General features: G+C 42.4%; 1 protein-coding gene across 6 annotated transcripts in view; it reads right to left on the bottom strand.

Annotated features, from left to right (window-relative positions):
* The window catches only part of KIAA1328 (KIAA1328 ortholog), a 296694-nt gene that overhangs the window by 61321 nt on the left and 211702 nt on the right, over window positions 1-23671 (bottom strand). For all 6 annotated transcript variants that reach the window (XR_013346104.1, XM_077816624.1, XM_077816625.1 and 3 more), the window contains 2 exons: window positions 21459-21640; window positions 4051-4159 (listed from right to left, as the gene is read on the bottom strand). Coding sequence is in view for 5 of the 6 variants with exons in the window: in XM_077816624.1 (XP_077672750.1) it covers window positions 4051-4159; window positions 21459-21640 (291 nt within the window). In the remaining variant the exon portion in view is untranslated. The remainder of the gene's footprint in view (window positions 1-4050; window positions 4160-21458; window positions 21641-23671) is intronic.

Here is a 23671-nt window from a genome sequence, read left to right as displayed (position 1 = left end):
AGAGGTAGATATGCTGGAGGGTAGGGATAGGGTCCAGAGTTACCTAGACAAATTGGAGGATTGGGCCAAAAGAAATCTGATGAGGTTCAACAAGGACAAGTGCAGAGTCCTGCACTTAGGAAGGAAGAATCCCATGCACTGCTACAGGCTGGGGACTGACTGGCTAAGCAGCAGTTCTGCAGAAACGGACCTGGGGATTACAGTGGACAAGAAGCTGGATATGAGTCAACAGTGTTCCCTTGTTGCCAAGAAGGCTAATGGCATATTGGGCTGCATTAGTAGGAGTATTGACAGCAGATCAAGGGAAGTGACTATTCCCCTCTATTCAGCACTGGTGAGGCCACATCTGCAGTACTGCATCCAGTTTTGGGCCCCCCACTACAGAAAGGATGTGGACAAATTGGAGAGAGTCCAGCAGTGGGCAATGAAAATCATTAGCGGGCTGGGGCACATGACTTATGAGGAGAAGCTGAAGGAACTGGGCTTAGTCTGCAGAAGAGAAGAGTGAGGGGGGACTTGATAGCAGCCTTCAACTATCTGAAAGGGGGTTCCAAAGAAGTTCCAAAGAGTGAGGCTGTTCTTAGTGGTGGCAGTTGACAAAACAAGGAGTAATGGTCTCAAGTTGCAGTGGGGAGGTCTAGGTTGGATATTAAGAAAAAGTATTTCACTAGGAGGGTGGTGAAGCACTGGAATGGGTTACGTAGGGGGTGGGGTTGGAATCTCCATCCTTAGAGGTTTTTAAGGCCCAGCTTGACAAAGCCCTGGCTGGGATGATTTAGTTGGGGTTGGTCCTGCTTTGAGCAGGGGGTTGGACTAGATGACCTCCTGAGGTCCCTTCCAACCCTAATCTTCTATGCTTCTATGGGATGGAAAAAACTGCACCATGGGACATTGAGCACGCACCCATGATGCATGGTGATCCATTCCGCCTTCCCACAACTCTTAGCCGCAGAAGGTGGCGAGTAGCACAGTAGAATAGCGACCCACAGTGCACTGTTCTCTTTGTTGATGCTAGAGCACCAACTGTGGATATGGTCTGCTGACAGGAGCATTGTGTGAATATGCACAAGCTTTGCAATTATACCAATTTTTGATTGTTGGCGTAACATGCATCAACAAAACTTTGTCGTGTAGACAATACCTTAGTGGAAAATGTAAAATTAGGATTGTGATATGAGGTTTAATAAAGGTTATAGCCTCTATTTCAGGGCTTCCTTCCCTACTGACATTTCCTTGCAGGTCACAGCCAAAAATACTGTCTTGCCTCTGGAAAACAAGAAGGGAGTGAGAGGAGTGAACAGATTCTGCTGTCACTCCTGGCCACCTGAGAGGATGATACTTTACAGCAGGCAGAGAAATTATGCTCTTAGGACAAGAACAGGGTTCACTCTTCTTCCAATAAGGCCACTAGCCCCTTGTTAGAGTCTGCCCAACCTGAACCTTGTTTATGGGTTTGCAGTGAAAGCCAAGCCTGCATCAACCAGGGTTTAAAAACTTCAGGATATGCAATGGAAAAGCTTCCCATACCTGCTGTGAACCAAACCTTGAGACATTTGCACAGATGCAAACACCTGACTTGCAAGTAGTTTAAATTTAACACACCATGCTGTGTCATGGCAGGCATGCATGTGAGCTACTTTCCGATGTCAATATCTCAGATACCGAAACAGGGTCCATCTAATACCCCTTAAAAGTAGCTTATTAATGTTCATTCTGGAAGACAAATCTTGGGCATCTAGAATTAAGACTATTAAGCATCTCAAAACACAACACTTCTATTTCTAACACCTACCGCCAGTTTCACTCCACCCTTTTTGTCCCAGGGGTGATTCATTCACAGTGAAGGCAGGAGGTAGTACCACTCTGTCTTTCTCAGGGGAGGTAGATTTAACACCCAATGAGAGCTCCTCTGGAACACCACCAAGAGAGGCTACAGAACCAGCACATCTTCTAGCCACCCTAGCCATAGCTACTTATCCAACCAGCATCTCCCATTTTCTGAAGCTGAGCTAGCAACCTTGTGCCCCTCATTGGCAGGGAGGTTGCAGACACTTTCTAACACCTTGTTCCTGGCAGATTTTCTACCGTAGCTGCCCAATACCAGGATTTATGCTAGTTAGGGCTGGCATAAACCTGAACTGAATCTAGCCCCTATAAGCTTAAATAGTGAAAAGTAATTAGATTACATCTACTGCAGATTAATTAAATATGTTCTTAGGCTCAGGCTTTGTACAGCAAGTTTCAGTCCCAAGAAAACGGTTGTAGTTAAACTTAATCTCTCAAATTGTGGTTTATAAAAAACATGCTGACAGACCCTTAACTTTCGTGGCACAAAAGAGCTATAATTCTCAATATTGATTAATTTAGTGAGTTAAACTTGCAGTCTGAGCTTGTAATCATTCAGTGATAAATTTAGACTATGCATGCAGGGTTTTTTTGATAAAGAATAAAATCAGCTTTAGGCCTCCACAGAAACACTTGTCCATTTACCATTTTCAATTAGAGAAGCCCATGAGTAAGGAAAAGCACAACATGGCTGTTTAACCTGGTCAATTACACTTACACAAGTACCAACAGAGACAGAGAAAAGCAAAGATCATAGAGAAGCCTGGAATTTGTCAGATTTTTTTATTCACTAATATGACGATTGACTAATTAGATTTATTTGACTGATCACTTCCTGTATGTGACATAATTTTTAATGTTATATCTCAATGATTATTTTATGCTCCCATGCGGTTAGTATGGACCTTCTCTTGTTTTCAATCAGATTCCTTTTTCTGTACGACTTGATTTCTACAGTGTAATTTTCTACAGTATAGTTTTCTTATGCCTTCTCCTCATTGCTTGTAGGAGAGTTTCAGCCTTGTTTCTAAATTGTCACTAGAAAATACCCAACAATATCTCACAGACACTCATCATTAGATAATGGTGGCTTCTGAAGATAATGCTTTATTGCAGTTTTGTGCTTTTGTTTAAACATGTAGTTGTGGAAAGCAGAACCCTTCTATCTGTCTAGGTTTTATATCCTTCCAGAAATATCATCCTTTTTTTTCCAAAAGAAAAAAAAATGTTGTTTACGTTACTGAATAAGTACAAATTTGTAATATTAATAATAGTTTTTCACCTATTATATGTCACAAGTTCCCTCAGAAGACAGAAATGAAATGCCAGCCTCTACCAAGAATGTAGGGATGATACAGAATTTAGTCCATTGGGTTAAAAAAAAATTAAACACTGATTCAGCTGCCAAGCCCTTTAGTTTCTTCAAGTAATTTTTAACTCTTCTTGTGAACTGTGTCGTACATTTTATTCATCTGTTGCACAGAGCAATCACACTAGTATTCTATAACATTGTATATTCCTGTAGTACCATACTCTGACTCATTTAGTTTAACTAAAGATTTTGTTGAAACAAAGTGTAAGCGTGGGGTGTATTTTTTATTTTTTTTAAAATACTCACGACTAGAATTGTAATCCCCCAAAAAGGCAAAGTTGTTTTTCAGTCCAACAAGGGTAACGACAATTCAGCTTTCTTCTTTTTCTTTGGAATAAGAGGGATAATGCTGCTCTCCCAAAGCCTTTATAGCTGATGTATAGTATAATCAGGAATTGCTGACTTAATGTGATTTTGTAGCTGGTCATTAAACACAAAATAACATTTCTACAAAATATTTTAAAAGAAATGTCATTGGAAAAAATATGAGGGGGAGGGGTATTAAAATCTTCAAGTGGATTTAAAACCTAACCAGGGTTAATGCCATCCCTTTAAACTATTTACAAATGTATTTAATGTCAGGACTTGGAACTTAAAATACCTTCTGGTATTTAAAATTAAAACATTAGAACTTGGCATATTCCTGCTTTTCTTATTCTAATAAGCAATTTAAGGCTTACTATAAATGTCAAAGGACATGGCAGTTTTTAGTTTATATTATCCACCTTGCGTTAACATGAAATATCACAGAAACTCAGCCACTTCCCTGCATCTTGGGCAATATGATGGTTGCCTTTGCAGAATCTTAAACCAGAGATTACCCAGCAGCTTACCGTGATGTGTCATGCTGGATTGGTGATGTGGCTGTGGTTACAAGCTCTTTTCTGCTGCCTGTCAGTACAGGAGATGTAGCTGCATCCTTTCTAGATCCTGACGCTGTCCCTGTGGAAAGGGGAAGAGGTAATCAAGCTGGGTATTAGAGGCTGGAAAGTTTTGGACAGCTCCTTCACTGTTTGCATTATTACATAACATAAGGCCCAAAAGTTGTGCCACTCTTCAGGGTACTGTATATACAGTGAGACAGCAACCAAAGGATTTGTTACCAGTTGACAGGTGCTGTGCATAAAATACATTTTCAGGATCATGTTGAATGATATTTTCATAATATGCCATCCATTGCAGTCTGTACATTACTACCATGTTTCCAAAGTTTGACAGACTTGCATTGCCATCACGGCTTGGAATGTCCACCGTACCAATTTTAGTTGAAAGCTCTCATAAGCTTCCACAAGAAGTTACATTTTCCTTGTCTTCTTTTTAATTATATCCATGAGAATATATGGATCCCAAACCACAAAACTCTTGGTCTGTCCCTCTCTCCTTCCCTCCCAAAAAGGTAACAACATTGTGCACTTAGCTTACTACAATGCCTTTCATTAGAGCATCACTAACAATGATTAGCTCCCCACAGCACCCTTGTGAAGTTGGTAAGGATTACTGGTAAGGATTATTTCTAAATGGGTAAATTAAAGTTAAGTGAGTCTGCACAGAAAGTTGGTGGCAGAGCTAGGAATACATGACAGGCTATTGGACTAGATGGACCACTGGTCTAATCCTGCATGGCAATTCCTATACATTCTGACTGCAAGTGTCCCTGCTCTCAGCACTAAACACTGCCTAACCAAACATTAAATATGTGACAACCACCAAGTGTCAGCAAAAATTAGAAGCCTGACTATTAAGTATCATCATTGCACCTAAGTATTTTAGAGCTTTCTGAACAATGGGTAATATTACCTGTCATATGTGCTGAAATCATAATGAGAAATCAATGATGGAATTTCAGCTAATACTGAATTTTCATAGTTTTCTGGATGCCAGTGAGACTCAACATTATTTGAAAATGTTCTGAGGGTTCAAATATGTACGCACACGCACACACACACAAAGTCCTAGCGTAAGAAAAATTGTATTAGCGTTTTGGTGGCTGCTTAAAAAAGAATAAAGTTCCTCCAGCTTCACTCTACTACACTGTGTTAGCACTGAGTGGCAAGAATCCCCAACTTAATAAACAATTAATCACTGCTCAAAGAATTCTTAAAATTACCATGGCAATGCATGTTAACCAGGTGCCCCAGCAACTTGGGACCGCCATCCATGGTAAAAGGTGCATCCACAAAAAAAGACTGGGGACCTCTTGCTTGCCCTTGTTGAATAAAACGTGCTTAGAAACAGGTTCACAGAACAGGCTCTCTCTTCCTCTCTTTTATACCTTTCTATTCCATGAGGAAACAGGGCCTTCGCCACTGCCTTCCATCTTTGCTGGTCTCCTGCTGCAGAGTTGGTGTTTTCCAGTGTCGTTCTGATGGCTTTCACTTTTGCTTCTACTGTGTCTTCCCATGTTATCCTTCGTCTACCTCATCATTTCTTGTCCTGGGGGTTCCAGCTCAATGCCTGTCTCTCCTCCATGTATGTCCTAGCCATCTCTATTTTTGTTCCATAATTTTCTGTCCTATCTGTTTCTGTTTCATCCTCCTCCAGAGTTCTTTGTAATTTCTTCTATCTGATATTAAGGATTTGTCTAAGGCAGCTATTTATGAAAACTTGGAGTTTAGATAGTAAGGTCTGTGACAGGGTCAGGCCAGATGGCTACAGGAGAGTGATAGAAGGCAGATATATTAGCCCCAGGTTAAGTAGGTCCCTTTTCCCTGGGTAAGGTAACCAGGGAAAGTTCCAGAAGAATCAGGAACTTTCTGGAAACAATTAAGGCAGACTGGCTGCAGGAGTTCTAATCAGCCTATCAAGAAGCTGCCAGAATCAATTAAGTCAGGCAGGCTAATCAGGGTTTTAAAAGGAGCTCACTTCAGTTTGTGGTGTGCATACGATGAACTGGGAGCAAGAGGAGCAAGAAGCTGAGAGTGAGAAGGCGAACTACTGAAAGACTGAGAAGTACAAGCATTACCAGACATCAGGAGGAAGATCCTGTGATGAGAATAAAGAAGGTGTTGGGAGGAGGCCATGGGGAAGTAGCCCAGGGAGTTGTAGCTATCACACAGCTGTTACAGGAGCCACTGTAGACAGCTGCAATCCACAGGGCCCTGGGCTGGACCCCGGAGTAGGGGGGGGCCCGGGTTCCCACCATCCCTCCAACTCCCTACTTGATACCGGAAGAGTTGACCTGGACTGTGGGTTCCACCAGAGGGGAAGGTCTCTGGCCTGTTCCCCCAATCCACTAGGTGGATCAGCAGAGACTGCGGGGATTGTTCTTGTTCCTTTTCCCCATGCTGGCCAGTGATGAGGCTAACTGAGTGAACGGCAGATTTGAGCCACGAAGGTGGCCAAACTGAAGGCTGCTGTGAACCTCTTAGGTGAGCAAATCGGCCAATAAGCGCAGGACCCGCCAAGGCAGAGGAGGAACTGTGTCACAGGTCTTAATAAGCCTCCAAGTCTCAGCACCATATAGTAAAACTGACTTTACAATGGTGTTAAATATTCCAAGTTTAGTTTGGAGGGCAAGATTTCTATTTCTCTAGCTTGGCTTTAGAGCTGCAAAGGCATGTCTGGCTTTCACTATTCTGGCTTTAATGTCTCCAGCTGTTCCACCAAGGTATGTCAAATATCTATTGCCAAGGTATGTCAAATATCAAACCTCTTCTATGTCAGTCCCAGAAAGCATTATTAAGACCGCAGAACAGGGGCATAGAATGGACTTCCACACAGAAGTTAGAGAACTCTGACTTTGCAGATGGCACCAAGAAGCTATCCCATACCCATAGAGACATACATGCTGAAACAAATGATCTCCAAGCCTATGCACAATTAGTAGAGTTGAATTTCAAACATGAGAAAACAAATCATGTGAATCAACAGACAAGAAGAAAAACTTCACAGAATAGTGGCACAAGAGTATTAGATTTTGAGAAAACAACACTGAGGAAATAAAGAAACCCAATGAATGTGAGAAAAAGTATTAATATCTCAGCGTAGGAGAAGACTGAAGCATTTTATTCTCACTGCATAACAAGGCATAGTGATGCCTGTAGTCAAACAGTTACGAAACGATAAAGTACCTGCTCTTGACAATATTTCATCAGAACTGCTAAAGAATGGAAGCTTGGATTTAGTTCACTGGCTCCATAGTTCCCTTAAAAGTTCAGGAAACCTGCCACATTCCAGAATATTAGAAAAGGGGCTGCATCATTCCCTTTTTTAAAAAAGGAGAGCAATCAGCTTGCTCAAATTAAAGGGGAATATCACCGCTGTCAGTCCCAGAGAAGGTTTATGATCATTCTACTGAACTGACTGAAATACATTCTCAACCCAAAAATGAGAGACAGACAACCAGTGTGGTTTCCATACAGGTCGATTTACAATCCATGCTGCATACGTTCTGTAGAATGTTAGTGAAAAACGACCAGAGCGACAAAAGGAAGTTAACATTGCGTTTATAGACCTTTGCAGCTGCCTTTGACTCCAATCAATCAATCAGCCCTGTGGATACTGCTATGCCAGTTTGCAGTGCCTGAGGATTTAGTTTGCCTAGTGGAGGAACTGTATTGTGGTACACTTAGCTGTATGAGGTCAACGGTTGTATTACAAACTGGTTTTCAGGAAAATCAGGAGTACACCAAAGAATGAGTTCTCTCACCTACTTTATTTAATGTTGTAATAGACTGTCTGATGACAAAGCTGATAGAGACCATAGTTGAAGATGTGAGATTTACAGATTCATCTCGAGTATGCAGAAGACATTAACTTACTTGGAGAGACTACTGTCCAGCTACAGCTGGAAGAGCTGTGAAAAACTGCAGAATCTATGGGATTTAGATCAATGGTGATAAAACCAAAGCTATACATACCTCCTATAAAATGGAAACCAATGACCTGCCAGCACTGCATGTAGATGGCAAGGACGCTGAATGGCTGAATAGTTTTATCTATCTGGGTCGTTGGTTGACAGCAGGAGGGTTTATATCCAAAGAAAGTCACTTGGTGGATCAGTCTCATATCAATGGCATTTCAGCACTTCAAAGCGCATCTGCTTGGGCTGTGGGATGTCTGTGTGACAACTAAGATACAAGCATTCAACGAGCAAGTAATAATGACTGTTATATGGGGCAGAAACATGGCCATTAAAAACAGCTGAGGAGAGGAAACTGAACAGATTTCAGTGTAAAAAATTATGATGTATTCTTAACATTTGTTGGTTTGACTTTGTCACAAACAAAGAGATGTTCAGACAATCCTGTCAAGTTACAGCCTTGCACCAGTTGAGAACAAGATGACCGCAATGGTGGAGTCATGACCAATGAACAGAAGATGATATGGTTTTACAGAAGGCTTATAGAGCTGAGGTCAAAGTGAAGCGAAGCATGCGGCTGACCATGAATGAGGTTGGAAAATGTAGTTTTCAGGGATTTAAGAAGCCTACATCCTTCCATATAGACTCTTGCCGAAGGAAGAAAGCTTGCACGGGACTGCTAAAGGTGGAAGTCCATTCTACAAACCACCGTGACTACGTCATAGCCATATGAATCTGTTGCCGCTGCTGCATTCAAGGCAAGTTAGACTAACTGCACTGAAAAGAAAAATACAGAGAACCAGAGGTCATCAATACAGCTTCATGAGGGCCTGCTGAAAGATCGGAGTGTAAAAATATTAACAGGTCTAGAAATAGAGAACACATCTGTGAATTAAATGTGAATATACTGAGTCAGTTAGGGCTTGTAGCGATAAGACAGGGCAGCAAAGAAAAAGACAGTTACCTTTTTGTAACTGTTGTTCATTGAGATGCGTTGCTCATGTCCATTCCATTGTAGGTGTGTGCGCGCTCGCCACGTTCACTGGTGCTGGACGTTTTCCCCTCAGTGGTATCTGTAGGGGACTGGCTCTGGCGCCCTCTGGAGTGGTACGTCTATGCATCGGTATAAGGGGCACCGCCGGCTCCTCCCACCCTCAGTTCCTTCTTGCCGGAAACTCCGACAGTTAGGAAGGAGGGCGGGTCTTGGAATGGACAAGAGTAACACATCTCGAAGAACAACAGTTATGAACAGGTAACTGTCTTTTCTTCTTCGAGTGCTTGTTCATGTCCATTCCATTGTAGGTGACTCCGAAGCAGTACCATGGGAGGCGGGTAGGAGTTCATGGATGTGTTGATTGCAACACAGCTCTGATGAAGCCAGCGTCATCTCTGGCCTGCTGAGTGATGGCATAATGCGTCGTGAATGTATGTACCGAAGACCGCGTCGTGGCCCTGCAGTTATCCTGGATAGGGATGTGCGCCAGGAAGGCAGCCAAAGATGCCTGCGCCCTAGTTGAGTGAGCCTTCACTATCGGTAGAGGTACAGCCTGCGCCAACTCATAACAAGTACAGATGCAGGTGGTGATCCAATTCAAAATCCTCTGAGAAGACTCTAGAAGACTCTTCATCCTGTCAGTGACTGCAATAAAGAACTAGGTCGATCTATGGAAGGGCTTGGTGCGCTCCAGGTAGAATGTCAGGGCGTGCCAGAAATCCAGAGTATGCAGCTGCCTTTCCTCACTGGGCCAGTGCGGCTTAGGACAGAACACCAGGAGGAAGATATCCTGGTTGACATAGAAATGCAACACCACATTATGCAGGAAAGCTGGATGGGGCCGCAGCTGGACCTTGTCTTTGTAGAACAGCACGTACGGTGGCTCCGACATGAGGGCTCCGATGTGAGGGCTTTGATCTCGGATATATGCCTCGCTGAGGTAAGTGCAACCTTCCACAACAAATGAGAAAGGGAACAAGAAGCCATGGGCTCCAAGGGGAAACCCGTTAGCCTGGAGAGGACTGGGATGAGGACCCATTGTTAGACCCGCAATAGAGGTTTTCCTATGGGATGGGGAGCAGGCAGTGTTGGTATATAATACTTTACATGCTCTTTATTGATTACAAAACAAACTTATTTACTTTACATTTACACCCCAAACATACTATACCAGAGTCCAAAGTTCAGAACAGTCCCGATAGCCAGCCGAGATTTCTTTTGATCATAAGATTATAAAATGGGCAGGGTTGGGGGGGAGAGGGTGAAAACCACATCTATAGCCACACAGGGCTTTGGATTAATAAATGACTTTGATTTGTAGAAGTCAGAGGAAACCATTTATAGTTCATTTCGTTGCATCATCGGTTTTTTGCCTTTGTTTACTGGGCCTTTTACTGACTCAGTTTTAAAGAGACAATTCTGGGTGGGCCGCCATAATCCAAGGCATGCCATTTCCTCCAGTTGTTATAAAATTTTATATTAGTCCAGCTGGTGGTGTTTCCTTTTCTGCTGATTTTCCTTATTTTTCTCAGTACATAAGATTTATTTTGGACAAACAGTTCTAATAATCCTTGATCTTAAGTTCTTTCTTTGGTTGCCAACTTGCAACGCACATATTTATGTCAAACATGTGTCATTCATACCAGGCCTCAATGACCTATAACATATTACATGGATATATTAATCACAATGTATATTGATATATATATCCCAACATTCCCCCTCTTGATACATGATTAATGCCATTAATTATTGTATTACTTTATAATTTTGCAAGCAATTTAATTTTATATATTACTTGCTCCAAAACTTCTTGCTTTTTTATTTGACAGTATAAACATAGCATAATAAAGGTTAACAAAATTATTCATGCAAATAACATTACAATAGGATGTAGCATAAAATATAGAAGAACTGTGAAACTAGGAGACCATTCTTTAAAAATATAATAACAATGAGAAATTGCCCCCCAAAATTTAAATTTTAATATTTGGCCATTGTGGATTAAAATGTTTATTTTTTCTGTTTGTTTGTTTTTTTATTTTGTCCCATGAATAGTCAAATGTATTTTTTTTATTTATACCTTTATTCTAGAGGTGCTTATATATACGCACACATATATATATATACACACACACACACGCACACACCCCTAAATTTTTTCAAATATTAAAAAAACATAAAAGCCAAAAACCATATTTATTCCCTTTTTGAATTATAAGGATTCTTAACATTGAAGCCATGGCCATTATTCCATAGGAATAATGTCCGATGCTTCCGGCTGTATTATTTTAAATACTTACACTAACTGTTTTTATCTTCGCTTGAGCTCCGGTATTATTTTTTTCTTTCTAAAATATAACGGACACAACACAATTTTTTACTACCCCACTCTCTACCTGTTTTCTTTTATTCTTTGCATTTTTTTGATTATCTATTAGTACGTTTTCCATTGTACTTATTAATATCTACTTCCCTTAATTTCAAATACCTCCAAGCAATATTTCGAATTACATTTACTTTTTTCTGGGGTTTATTTTGATTATTCCACCCTCTACTTCCTTGGAGCGGGGTTTCTTGTCCTTTACCACGGCCTTTTTTTTTTTTCTTTTTTTTAACAGTATTCTGATTTATAAGCACTTTCATTTGAATATGCTATTGCTTTAATAAAAGATACTTTGGGTTTTAATTCTTTTACCTGGCTTTCCCCTTGTATTATTTGTTGGCATACTATCCAGTGCTCCAGTGCATCCATAACAGTTAACTTCTCATCCTGGGCTGCTTGGTTTACCAAATTAGTAGATATTGCTAATACATTTTTGTTCAATCCTTAAACCACATTATTTCAAAATTCCATCTGATTCAAATCAACTGCCATCAAAGAATTAGCTGTGACATGTCTGGCGACCTTCGCCCTGGGATTAGTCACCAGTTGTATTTTTTCAGCCAATAATTTTAATGTTATTTTTTTTAACAGGTAATTTCTCGATGAATTTTCAGGCTTTATGTAATCTGCCCTGGATAACACCTTTATGGGTCTTTGACCTCTCTCTTTTTCTAACAGCATTATAAATTGAGGTATTAGTTGGTGTGCTTCTGGCTGCCTGTCCAAAGCATTTTTCGCTCCATCTACTGCCTATCTAATCTCTCCAGTGGTAGCTGCCCTGATTAACCTATAAGATTTACTTATATTTAAATTTTCTGTTCCTCCTAACTCTGCCCTCTGTACTAGCCATGTAGCTAATTTTTTTATATTTACTGGGCCTAATTACTTTACCATCAACTGTAAGTCTGACGAACTCGTAGGAATTATTTATATTTGCTCTGACTGTATTTTCCCGGCTGCATTCTTAATGGTTGATATATTACTGCTACAGACTTTTCTGGCTTAGGCTTTCCCAGCCAGTTTCTTATTTTTTTTCTAAACTTAGTATAAAGTCCCTCTCAAGCTTGGTCAAATTCCCTTTTCTCTTGACCTCCTCACAGATCCTTTTCATACCAAATATTATTGGAATTCAAATAAAAAAAAACACAACTTTTTTTTGACACACAGCTGCAACTTGCAGCTTCCGTATTTTTACTTTCTTTTTTAATGCTGCTATAGTTTTCTGGCACCAACTTGAGAAATGCTTCCCATCTCTTCTTCCTTTTTCCTAGTTAAATTTTGAATTAACTGTTTCATTTTTATTACTTGATGGTCTAATTCATTTTTGTCTGCTTTAATCTTTTTTTCTTTTAAAAAAAATTATTTTGTTTTCCCATTTGTTTTAACTGAGTTTGCATTATTTGAGCCTGCCTCACTTCCTGCTCCAAATTTTTCTGGCAAGTTTTAAAATTCTCTTTTAATGTTTGTAACTTTGCACAGACTTCCCCCTACATGCAATTGCCTTTTTTACAACTTGCCATTACAGCCATACTATGGCCGTTTGCTTTTTACTGGCATTAGGCTTGTTCAGCTGTACATATTTCTTAAACGTGTTTTTTAAGATATCAAATATTACATCTGGTTCCACTGCACCTTCCATTCAAGGGCATGTCCCAAATGCAATAATCTCCTTCTCTAACACAGAAGGGGCTTTAACTTTAGTCCACCGGGGTGCCTCTTCCACACCTTTACTTCTCTTCTTAAACAACGTTTTAAACATTATTATACCGTGTGTTTGTTATTTTTTCACACTTTTTTTCTCACAAATTTTTTAAATAAGAAGTTACCAGTATTAGTCTTCAATAAGGACTCCCCCAACACTTTAAGATCCCGTCTCAAAATCTGGCACTCCTTAATCTCTCTCCCCACTCCACATTCTCCACCACGTTAGACCTGCAATAGAGGTCTCCCCTACGGGATGGGGAGCTGGCAGATACCGGACACAGCATTGATATATAATATTCTAAATACCCTTTATTGATTACAAAAGAAACGTAGGAACCATCTGTGACTGTGGAATATCAATACATGAAAGTAAGTGTCTTTCAAATCAAGGGCAGCATACTAGTTTCCCGGATCCAGGGAAGGAATGATGGAGGCCAGGGAGACCATGCAAAACTTCAACTTCTTGAGGTTCCTCAGGTCAAGGATAGGCTGTAGACCCCCTTTGGCCTTAAAAAATAACGGGAATAAAACCCTTTGCCCATTAAATGCAGCGGGACTTCCTCCATGCCTCCCACCCGCAGAAGGCCTTGGACCTCCTGAGCGAGCAGATTCTCGTGAGAAGGGTACCTGAAGAGGGATGGGGAGAGGGGTGGGGGGACAGAAATAAACTGTAGGGTATATCCCTGATACTGTGCTGAGGACCCACTCATCCGATGCTACAGAGGCCCAGACACGGAAGAAGAGGGACAGGTGGTTGGAAAATAACAGGAGAGCAGGATCCATGACACAAGCTGGAAGGTTGCCCTCGAGCGCACCCTCAAAATGTCTGCTTCCCACTCGGTTGGTTATGGGTGGAGCTCGAGTGAGCAGAGGATGCCGGCTGGTGGCCTTGCCAGTGCTTATTGCCCTTGCCCTTCTTATGTATGGGCTCTGGCCGGGGTTGGCTCCCCGAACCTATGGGTCTGTTGCAGCTTAAACCGCTTCCCTGCTGGCCCCAGCATGTACAAGCCCAGGGTAAGCAAGGTAGCCCTAGAGTCTTTCAGGCCTGGCCATTTACTGTCTGTTTGCTCGAAGAACAGTGCCAGGCCATCGAACGGGAGGTCCTGAATGGACAGTTGAACCTCAGTCAAAAGGCCTGATGACAGCAACCAGGACGCTCACCTTATCAAAATGGCAGAGGCCATGGTTCAGGTTGCAAAGTCTGCCACATCTGAGGCCACTTGGAAGGGGGCCTTAGCCACCACCCTGCCCTCATTGAGGATAACCAGGAATTCCTTCCTGGGTTCCTCTGGCAGCAAGTCTGACAATTTGGCTATGGACTGCCAGATATTAAAATTATGGCAGCCAAGCAAGGCCTGATGGTTGGCCACTCTCAGCTGGAGGCTGGATGTAGTATACATTTTTCTACCAAAGAGATGGAGCCTCTTTGCCTCCTTATTCTTAGGCGTCAATCCCGGCTGGCCCTGTCTGTTGTGCTCATTGGCTGCTGATACAAGCAGGGAGCTTGAGGCAGGATGGGTATAAAGATACTCATACCCCTCAGAGGGGACACAGTATTTTCGCTCTGCCTGCTTGGAGATCAGAGGCAGGGAGGAAGGTGTCTGCCACAGGACCTTAGTGATTTTCACCACTCCATCATGCACTGACAATGCCACCCTGGCGGGGGTTGCCGCACTCAGTACATCAAACAGGAAGTTCGAGGGCTCTGCCAGCTCCTTGGCTTCCAGCCCCAGGTTTGAGGCGACCCTCTTCAAGAGCTCCTGGTGACCCTTCGCATCATCCCGGGGAACTCGGTGAGAGGGCCCCGCTACTGCCTCATCAGGCGAAGATGATGATGAGGCAGGTACAGGTGGGTCTACCAACTCTGCCACTTCTGCCATGGGACCCTCAGCCGAGGCTGGCTGATCCTGGGGAACCTGCTCTGACTTCGCGGCTGAGTCAGGGGGCGGGCGGGAGACTGTCACTGACCATTTGTCGGATGCCCCCGAGGCCAACCTATGCCCCTGCGATAGTTGGGGAAATCCCCAGGGGTTCCACAGTTGCCAAGGGGCAGGCTATTGGCATTGGGGCCAAGCTGCCATTGGTGGCCCAGCGGGGAATTCCGGTGCCCCTGATGGGTGGCCCTTGCCCACGGGCAGGATTTCCTCCTTGCTGTTGGGGACGTGTCTAGGGGACCAGGACAGTGCCGAGGCCATCTGTATATCCAGATTCTGTCAGCTCTGGCCCCGGTCCTCTGTTGAGGATCTGTACGAGGGTGGTGGCTCTCGGTGCTGCGATCCTGGTGACTGATCGCAGCATTTGGTGGATTGGCAACGGTACCCCAGCGATCGACGCCTTAAGCTCAGCGAGCAATGCTGCTCCATCGAGTGGGAGCGGGAATGTGAGCGAGTAGACCGCCATGTTGGAGACCATACCGGTGAGCCATACCAGCGGTCTGGCGACAGGGCTCCGGAGACCGGCCTTTCAACCCTTCAGAGCAGTACCGTGACCTGGGAGAGTGGCTCACCAGCTCGCGTAGCTGGCCCCCTACGGATACCACTGAGGGAAAAACATCGGGCACCAGAGCACGGGGTGAGCACACACGCCTACAATGGAATGAACATGAGCAAGCACTCGAAGAAGAACCTGAATAAATGAATATACATGTGAGCTAGAAGGACATTGTAAATATACTGTGAGAAAAGCAACACAGGTCTATTGCGGTAAAGGGATCTCTAGAAAGAAAGTAGGCCCCTTAATAAATGAGGACAGATTAAAATGATGATTCTAAAATGGCTGTGCTACTGAACATTTTAAAATCCATTCTAGTAGGTAAAATAAAGAAAAGACATATTGAAAACTAGAAACTAATGAAGACCTTGTTCGTATACAATACTTGTTGATAAAAGGCTGATAAAGGGAGGTCTTAGAAAAAATTAAAACATACAGATCCATAGGTCTGAAGTACATACAGTCCAGGGCAAAAGGGAATTACCTAATGAACTTTTGAAACTACTGGTAATTATTTATGAAGAGCCATGGAGAACTGAGGTGGTCCTGAAAGACAGCACTTTAATTACAATTGCAGGTTTGTAAATACCTCAAGGATGGAGAAAAACCAGAGAGGCAATAGTTATGGGAAGGAAGTATTCAGCCTGGAAAAATGAAAGCTAATACATATGGGCGGGGGAGAGAATAATTAAAAAACAGATAGTGGGATGAAGGTACGTAGACCTAAGGAACGATAGCAGACAATAAACTAGACATAAGCTTGCAAGCTGACATGCAGCCCAAAAGAACCAATATGATTCAGGGCCACACATGCACAAGTTATAGCTGTCCTTTAAATGGTACAAGAAGGAATGGAATGAAAGTGAGCAATGGGAAATTTAGGCTGATAATCAGGAAATAAATCCTTAAGAATGGGATCATACTAATATTCATAATAGTTCACATTTATCTAACACTTTACATCTTCAAAGTGCTTTGCAAATACGAACTAATTAATTTATTAGCCTTCCCTTAGGTGAAATGAAACTTTCAACTCCCGAATCTCTAAAAAGCGAAGTTTGAAAAACCACTGGAAAAAACACAGTAGGGAACAATTTGCCCTGGCTGAAAGTATGGATTAGATGCCCTATATGGACTTTTTCATCTCTAGTTTTTACCATTCTTATATAGAAGGGAAAGGGCTGTGCATGCCATACAATATTACATGGAAGTCCTGGCTGGGATGATTTAGTTGGGGTTGGTCCTGCTTTCAGCAGGGGGTTGGACTAGATGACCTCTTGAGGTCTCTTCTACCCCTGATATTGTATGATTCTATGAAAGCCAGATTCACTACAGTGACATATCACCAGCTGTTTCCTTTGTCTAAACACAGAGAGATCTATATACCTAGGAAAAAGGCAAAAAGGGAGACTTAAAAATGGTTAGATAAGTGAAGTGGCCAACCTAACAGAGGAGAACCTAATGGACAGCTTTGTTTTCTGGCCTAAAGGCAAGAATATTCAGAAGAGTGATTTTTGCAGTCCAATGCCTCTTAACTAGGCAAGCTGTTTGGATTTTAGTATGTACTGACATAGCTGCTGGTGACACCAGCATACACTATTGACTGTTGGAAAGACACAAAACTGGAGGATTGCCTTGTCTGTTTGAAGTCGAGGAATATTCTTGCTGCTAGAGCTAAAGAAGTTCTGTGAAAGGGCTCACAAACACGTATTGTATCAAAATACTGAAGGAAAAATTAAGCAGCATCAACAGAAATCACTGACTATAGGAGAAAAATAACACGGAAGTAATAAGTCAGCAACTGTACATGCAGATCCAGCTCACTCAGTAGCTTTTCCCAAGAGTTACGGAAGGACCTAAGATTCGGTGATGCAACCAAGTAAAGGCAGCCATGCTCTCCATCCTAAACACATCGCAGGGAGAAGGGAAGCTAGGTAATTTAGGAAGGTTACTCTCCGCTTTAGCTGAGGCCTCCAAACTCAGTACAGTTTATAATGTTAGTGGTTAATGAGAGTAGTAAGGTCATTCTGATATGATCTTGCAGAAGCTAGATGTTCAGAGGGGAAACAATCTGAATACACCCTGGGGTTTTGCCACTGACAGAGGAAAAAGAGAAGGGGCCTTTTCAACAGGCACCAAATGGAGCAGATTGCTTGGGTTCACTCGTTTCTCATTTTAGCCTCACTCAAACAAAAGTCTGAGGAATTTAACAATGAAGAGAGTAGTTATCAGTGGTTCAGTCAAGCTGGAAGGGCATATCAAGCGGAGTCCCGCAGGAATCAGTTCTGGGTCCAGTTCTGTTCAATGGTTGAGATAATGGCATAGAGACAATACCAAGCTGTAAGAGGTTGCAAGTGCTTTGGAGGATAGGATTAAAACTCAAAATGATCTGGACAAACTGGAGAAATGGTCTGAAGTAAATAGGAGGAAATTCAATAAGGACAAATGTGAAGTATTCCATTTAGGAAGGAACAATTAGTTGCACATGTACAAAATGGGAAATGACTGCCTAGGAAAGGGATCTGGGGGTCATAGTGGATCACAAGCTAAATATGAGTCAACAGTGTAACACTGTTGCAAAAAAAAAAAAAAAAAGCAGCAAACAACATTCTGGGCTGTATTAGCAGGAGTGTTGTAAGCAAGACACAAGCAGCAAGACACTACTCCGTACTGATTAGGCCTTGACTGGAGTATTGTGTCCAGTTCTGGGCGCCACATTTCAGAAAAGATGTGGACAAATTGGAGAAAGTCCAGAGAAGAGCAACAAAAATGATTCCATGTCTAGAAAACATGACCTGTAAGGGAACATTGAAAAAATTGGGTTGGTTTAGTCTGGCTAAGAGAAGACTGAGGGGGAACCTGATAACGGTTTTCAAGTACAAGGAGGGAGTAAATTGTTCTCCTTAATCGCTGAGAATAGGACAAGAAGAAATGGTCTTAAATTGTAGCAAGATGGTGTAAGTTGGATATTAGGAAAAACTTCCGAACTGTGAGGGTCATTAAGCACTGGAATAAACTGCCTAGGGAGGTTGTGGAATCTCCATCATTGGAGATTTTTGAACGCAGGTTAGACAAACACCTGTCAGGGATGGTCTAGAGTGCAGGAGACTGGACTAAATGACCTCTCGAGGTCCCTTTCAGTCCTGCAATTCTATGATTCTAAGACTAGGAGCACATCTACATTACTGCTTAAGTGGATCTAACTTATGTCACTCAGGGGGTGTGAAAAAGACACCCCCTGAGCAACACACGTTACAGCAACCTACGCACAGTCCACACTGGCACTGCGTCAGCTGCATACGCTCTCCGCCGACAGAGCTTCCACCTCCTGTGGAGGTGGAGTAATTATGCCGACAGGAGAGTGCTCTCCCATCAGCACACAGCGTCGTCATCAGATACGCTGCAGGCTGTGCCGATGTAGCACTTCTAGTGTAGACCTGCCGGAAGACTGCTCTGGAAACTGATGCGACAGTTATATATGGGAGTGGAAATACTCTCAGGATGATGTGCAAGGTCTCCAGATATATTCTGTGGACCCAGGTGTGAAGGGCACATGCATGGCAATCATTACTACTAATTACAGCAGAGCCCAGAAGCCCCAGCCTGGATTGAGACTCCACTGTGCTAGTGATGTACCAGACAAACAGTCCCTGTCCCAAAGAATTTACAGTCCAAATGGACAACACAGACAAAAGTGGGGAGAAAATTAGTACAAGTTTTAAAATTTACCAGTTAAAAAGTTGCCACATGAATGTGGTTCTGTGTTCACTAACCAAGCCTGGATATTTTGTGGCGCATAACACCACACACAAATATGTAGTTCTTAGAACAATCAAATCTCATGCCTCAGGATGTCACCTGATTGTTTTCTTTCCCCATCCCCAGAGAGCACTGTTCAGCTGGCTAAGGGCACTGCAGCAGGAGATCAAGAGTTTGCCTTCCATTGAAGCATAAGGTACTGGCCGCGGCCCAGAAAAGATTCCAGACTTGATGGACTGAAGGTCTGAGCCTGCATGGCAAATCCCATATTCCCATAGGGGACTATGTCTGGAAGAAATATCTATATCTTTGGTTTTATTTTTGCTTAGAAATATGTTATCTGTCCCTAATGAAAGACTAAAATCTGAAGCAAAGGAAGTCAGTGTATGCCACGTGACCAGTTCAGTTACAGCTGGCATGAACTAGTGATGGTGAGCATGGAGGGAGACAAGAACCTTGTAGATTCCATACACGGATGTAATTAGAAAATGGAGCTTAAGTGCGTGTGTGTTAAAGGAGCCCAAACATGTAACAGAGGGATGCCAATTAAAAAGGTACTAAAAACAGAAGACTTCAACTTCAGTGATTAGTGCTCGGTAATTTGCCTTGTGATAAACAAGCTATCCAACTCAGTAAATAGACCCACGGTTGTTCTGTTCTACAGTCTGAAAGCTCTTTTCTTAACTTTTTCTGGTGCCACAATAAAAACGCTAAAGCAGTAAGTCAAACTTTGCCATGCACCTCCATGTCCTAGGTTCCAGCATCTCCATGAGACATTTGCTCAAAAGGAGGGTGTGGGGGCAGATAACTTCTTCAACTGCCACGCCAGCAGAGACAGCATGTAATTTTATTAACTGAAGCAGAATGAGAGGGATGAGGGGAGAAGCCAGGATTTTTTGGAGGCATGTGGATAGGAAGATAATTCCTGGGAATACCCTTATCCAAGAGGGAAAAAACCCTCCAAATAATGTGAAAAATCTCAATTTCACCACTGCGGTACTTCTAGAACAAAAGAAAAGAAAGAATGATGGTTAAAAATAAATAAAAAGGAAAACCATCAGTGAAAATTGCTCCTGAAACTTTGCAGAATTGTTATGGCTTTCTCTTGCTTAAATTGATTGGTGTAGCGATGTTATAAAATGACTATTAGGATTCATTGTGCACAACAGAAAGTGCTGAAATGTCAGCCGACTATACAGCAAAAGTAATGGGTCCTGAACCCCGGTTAGTCAAAAATGATTTTGTTTCAAATTAGAAATTGATTTTTTTGGACACAAGCCCTTTATAGGCTTCCAACTTTTGTAGCTGTGCCTTGGAAGAGATTAACCTCAGCCACTGTTTGGGTCCAGTCTGATGATACCCTTTCAAAAGTTTCTTCACATGGTCTGCTTTTTAATGTTGGTACGGTCTTAACCAATAATACAAGCTATTTGTTCCTTTGAGAACTGCATCACGTTTTTTCTCATTTTGCCTTTTTTTTATGATTATTATTATTTTTATGCTGACACAAACTGGTTGACAAGTTCCCAAAAAAAAAAAAAAAAAAAAAAAAAGCCAGCTCATAATTGAACAAAAGATTGTGTTAGGCTCTGCAGCGAAACTGCCAAACTGCTTCTATTCCCCACCCCCCTTCGTTCCCAAGAAAGACAGCTTTCTCCACATCGTTAAGTGGAGATGCTAAGCTAAGAGCAGGATAGATTCTAGTTGCAAAAACATCCTTGTGTGGAAAAATCCCAGGGTGTGATGGTGGTAGCCATTACTCAGGGAGGAAGAGAATGTGAAGATTACATCACAAAAAGCAAACCCCATCAAACTTATTCTCTGTTTGCTGGGAAAGCAAAAAAAATGCTGAAGTAATTCTTTCTGGGAATAAAGGCCTGAGGTTTTTTTGTCCCATGTTAGGGACCCCAACAAAATCACTTGCTGTTTGCTGGGCTTTCTACAACTTCTGTTATATTTATCATAGCTACATTTTGGTTGTTTTAAACAATTTACAGTCCGCTCCCTCTTCTTTGGGATCTAACTGAACCACACAGGAACACATCCCTATAACTACTAAATGCCATAAACAAACTCACATTACAAGACAGCATATGCTTCATCTTACCTCTTCTAGACCTGCCGGTTTCCTTCTTTCCATACATCCACATGGCTCCTTCTTCCACGTTTGCACTAAAGCCAACTGTTCTCCTCCCCAAGCTGCTCCCTCCACTGCTCCCTGGTGTTTTGCACGCTTTGCCTAGTGCCGGTGTTTTGGGAAGGCAATCTTCATACCTAGACACTGGAAAGCTGGAAGGGGTGAAAGGTCATGAGCTGTTAACATGTTGCACATTAGCACTGAACTGTTTGTGCAGTTTGTCTTGAAGCAGCAATGTTCTAGCTGTGCTGTGGCTTTGTTTATTTTCTCTAGCATTTTAATGCCAGAGCATGCTGGGTAGGGATCAAAATGTTAGCAAGTTACTTAAATGGGAGACTCCAGGGAATTCCCAGGCTCTCAACAACACAAAATGTTTCAGAACATGCACTTCAGTGACATTTTCATTGTAATTTAACCGTGCACATCTGCATTTTTAGTAAAGAATGTTTTAAGGTGTGTAAATGCACATATCTGACTCAGAAACTTACATGAGTGTTATCTCCCTGCTTATAGCTAAATGGATTCTTTACAGGTGTTTCTATGAGAGAGACAAGGTTGGTGAGGCAATATATTCTATTGGACCAACTTCTGCTGGTGAGAGAGACAAAGCTTTCGAACTTACACACAGCTCTTCTTAAGTGTTAGGGTACATGCTTTTCTCTGCAGCCAGGTGGGCTGGAAACATACTCTTTTTAACAAAAACTGAGATTCTCATGTAATGCTTGACTCCAGGAGCTAGGGCTTTAAGGAAAATACCAAATATCCTGAGACTTATGATCGAATTGCAAGTGTTCTATGCCATTATCTAAATCATCATCAGTGATTTAGCAAATGGCATAGAGAGTACAGTTATAAAGTTTGCGGACAATACTAAATTGGGAGGGGCTGCAAGTGCTTTGGAGAATAGGATTATAATTCAAAATGATCTGGACAAACTGGAGAAATAGTCGGAAGTAAATAGGAGGAAATTCAATAAGGACAAATGCAAAGTGCTCCACTTAGGAAGGAACAGTCAGTGGCACACATACAAAATGGGAAATGACTGCCTAGGAAGGAGTACTGCAGAAAGGGATCTGGGGGTCACAGTGGACCACAAGCTAAATATGAGTCAACAGTGTAAGTCTGTTGCAAAAAAACCCGAACATCATTCTGGGCTGTATTAGCAGGAGTGTTGTAAGCAAGACACGAGAAGTAATTCTTCTGCTCTACTCTGCGCTGATTAAGCCTCAGCTGGAGTGTTGCATCCAGTTCTGGGCACCACATTTCAGGAAAGATGTGGACAAATTGGAGAAAGTCCAGAGAAGAGCAACAAAAATGATTCAAGGTCCAGAAAACATGAGGGAAGATTGAAAAAAATTAGGTTTGTTTAGTCTAGAAAAGAGAAGACAGAGGGGAAATTATAACAGTTTTCAAGTACATAAAAGGTTATTGCAAGGAGGAGGGAGAAAAATTGTTGTTCTTAACCTCTGAGGACAGGACAAGAAGCAATGGGCTTAAATTGCAGCAAGGGAGGTTTAGGTTGGACATTAGGAAAAACTTTCTGTCAGGGTGATAAAGCACTGGAATACATTGCTTAGGGAGGTTGTGGAATCTCCATCATTTGGGAGTTTTAAGAGCAGGTTAGACAAACATCTGTCAGGGATGGTCTAGATAATACTTAAGTCCTGCCATGAGTGCAGGGGACTGGACTAGATGACCTCTCGAGGCCCTTTCTAGTCCTATGATTCTATAAGGGAGCTGGGAAGCAAACCCATGACAGGGGAACAAGTCTGGGAACAGGAGGGAAGCTAGGGCCAGGAAGAAAAGGTGTGGAGTGTCTGAAGTAGAAGGTGCAGGTGTCTTGGTAAAGTCAGGGCTCTCGGCAATAGAAGAGATGAAGCATGGGGAGCAGGAGATGAAAAGTCTGTGGAGGTTGTTGAGCAATAACTGAGAGAAGAGCGTTCTGACTGGGGGAGCCAGTGACTAGGAGCTCCAGGAACCTCATTAGCGCTGCAGGGCTGAGTTGCATGGGGTGGAGCTGGAGACACAGAAATGCGTGGTTTGTGCTAGGGAGGAAAAGGTGGCATTGGGGTTCATGGAGCAAGTATTACTGTAGTCGCCACAGACACATGCAATTATGAATGGAATCATGGGAAAGGAGATGTCCAGGAGATCACCTCTCCTTTACCAAGAAGTGGTACACA

Source organism: Eretmochelys imbricata, chromosome 5 (genome assembly GCF_965152235.1).
Source record: "Eretmochelys imbricata isolate rEreImb1 chromosome 5, rEreImb1.hap1, whole genome shotgun sequence".
Classification (NCBI taxonomy): Eukaryota; Metazoa; Chordata; order Testudines; family Cheloniidae; genus Eretmochelys; species Eretmochelys imbricata.
The sequence above is the reverse complement of the archived record's forward strand: the minus strand, read 5'-3'. Positions and strand labels throughout refer to the sequence as shown.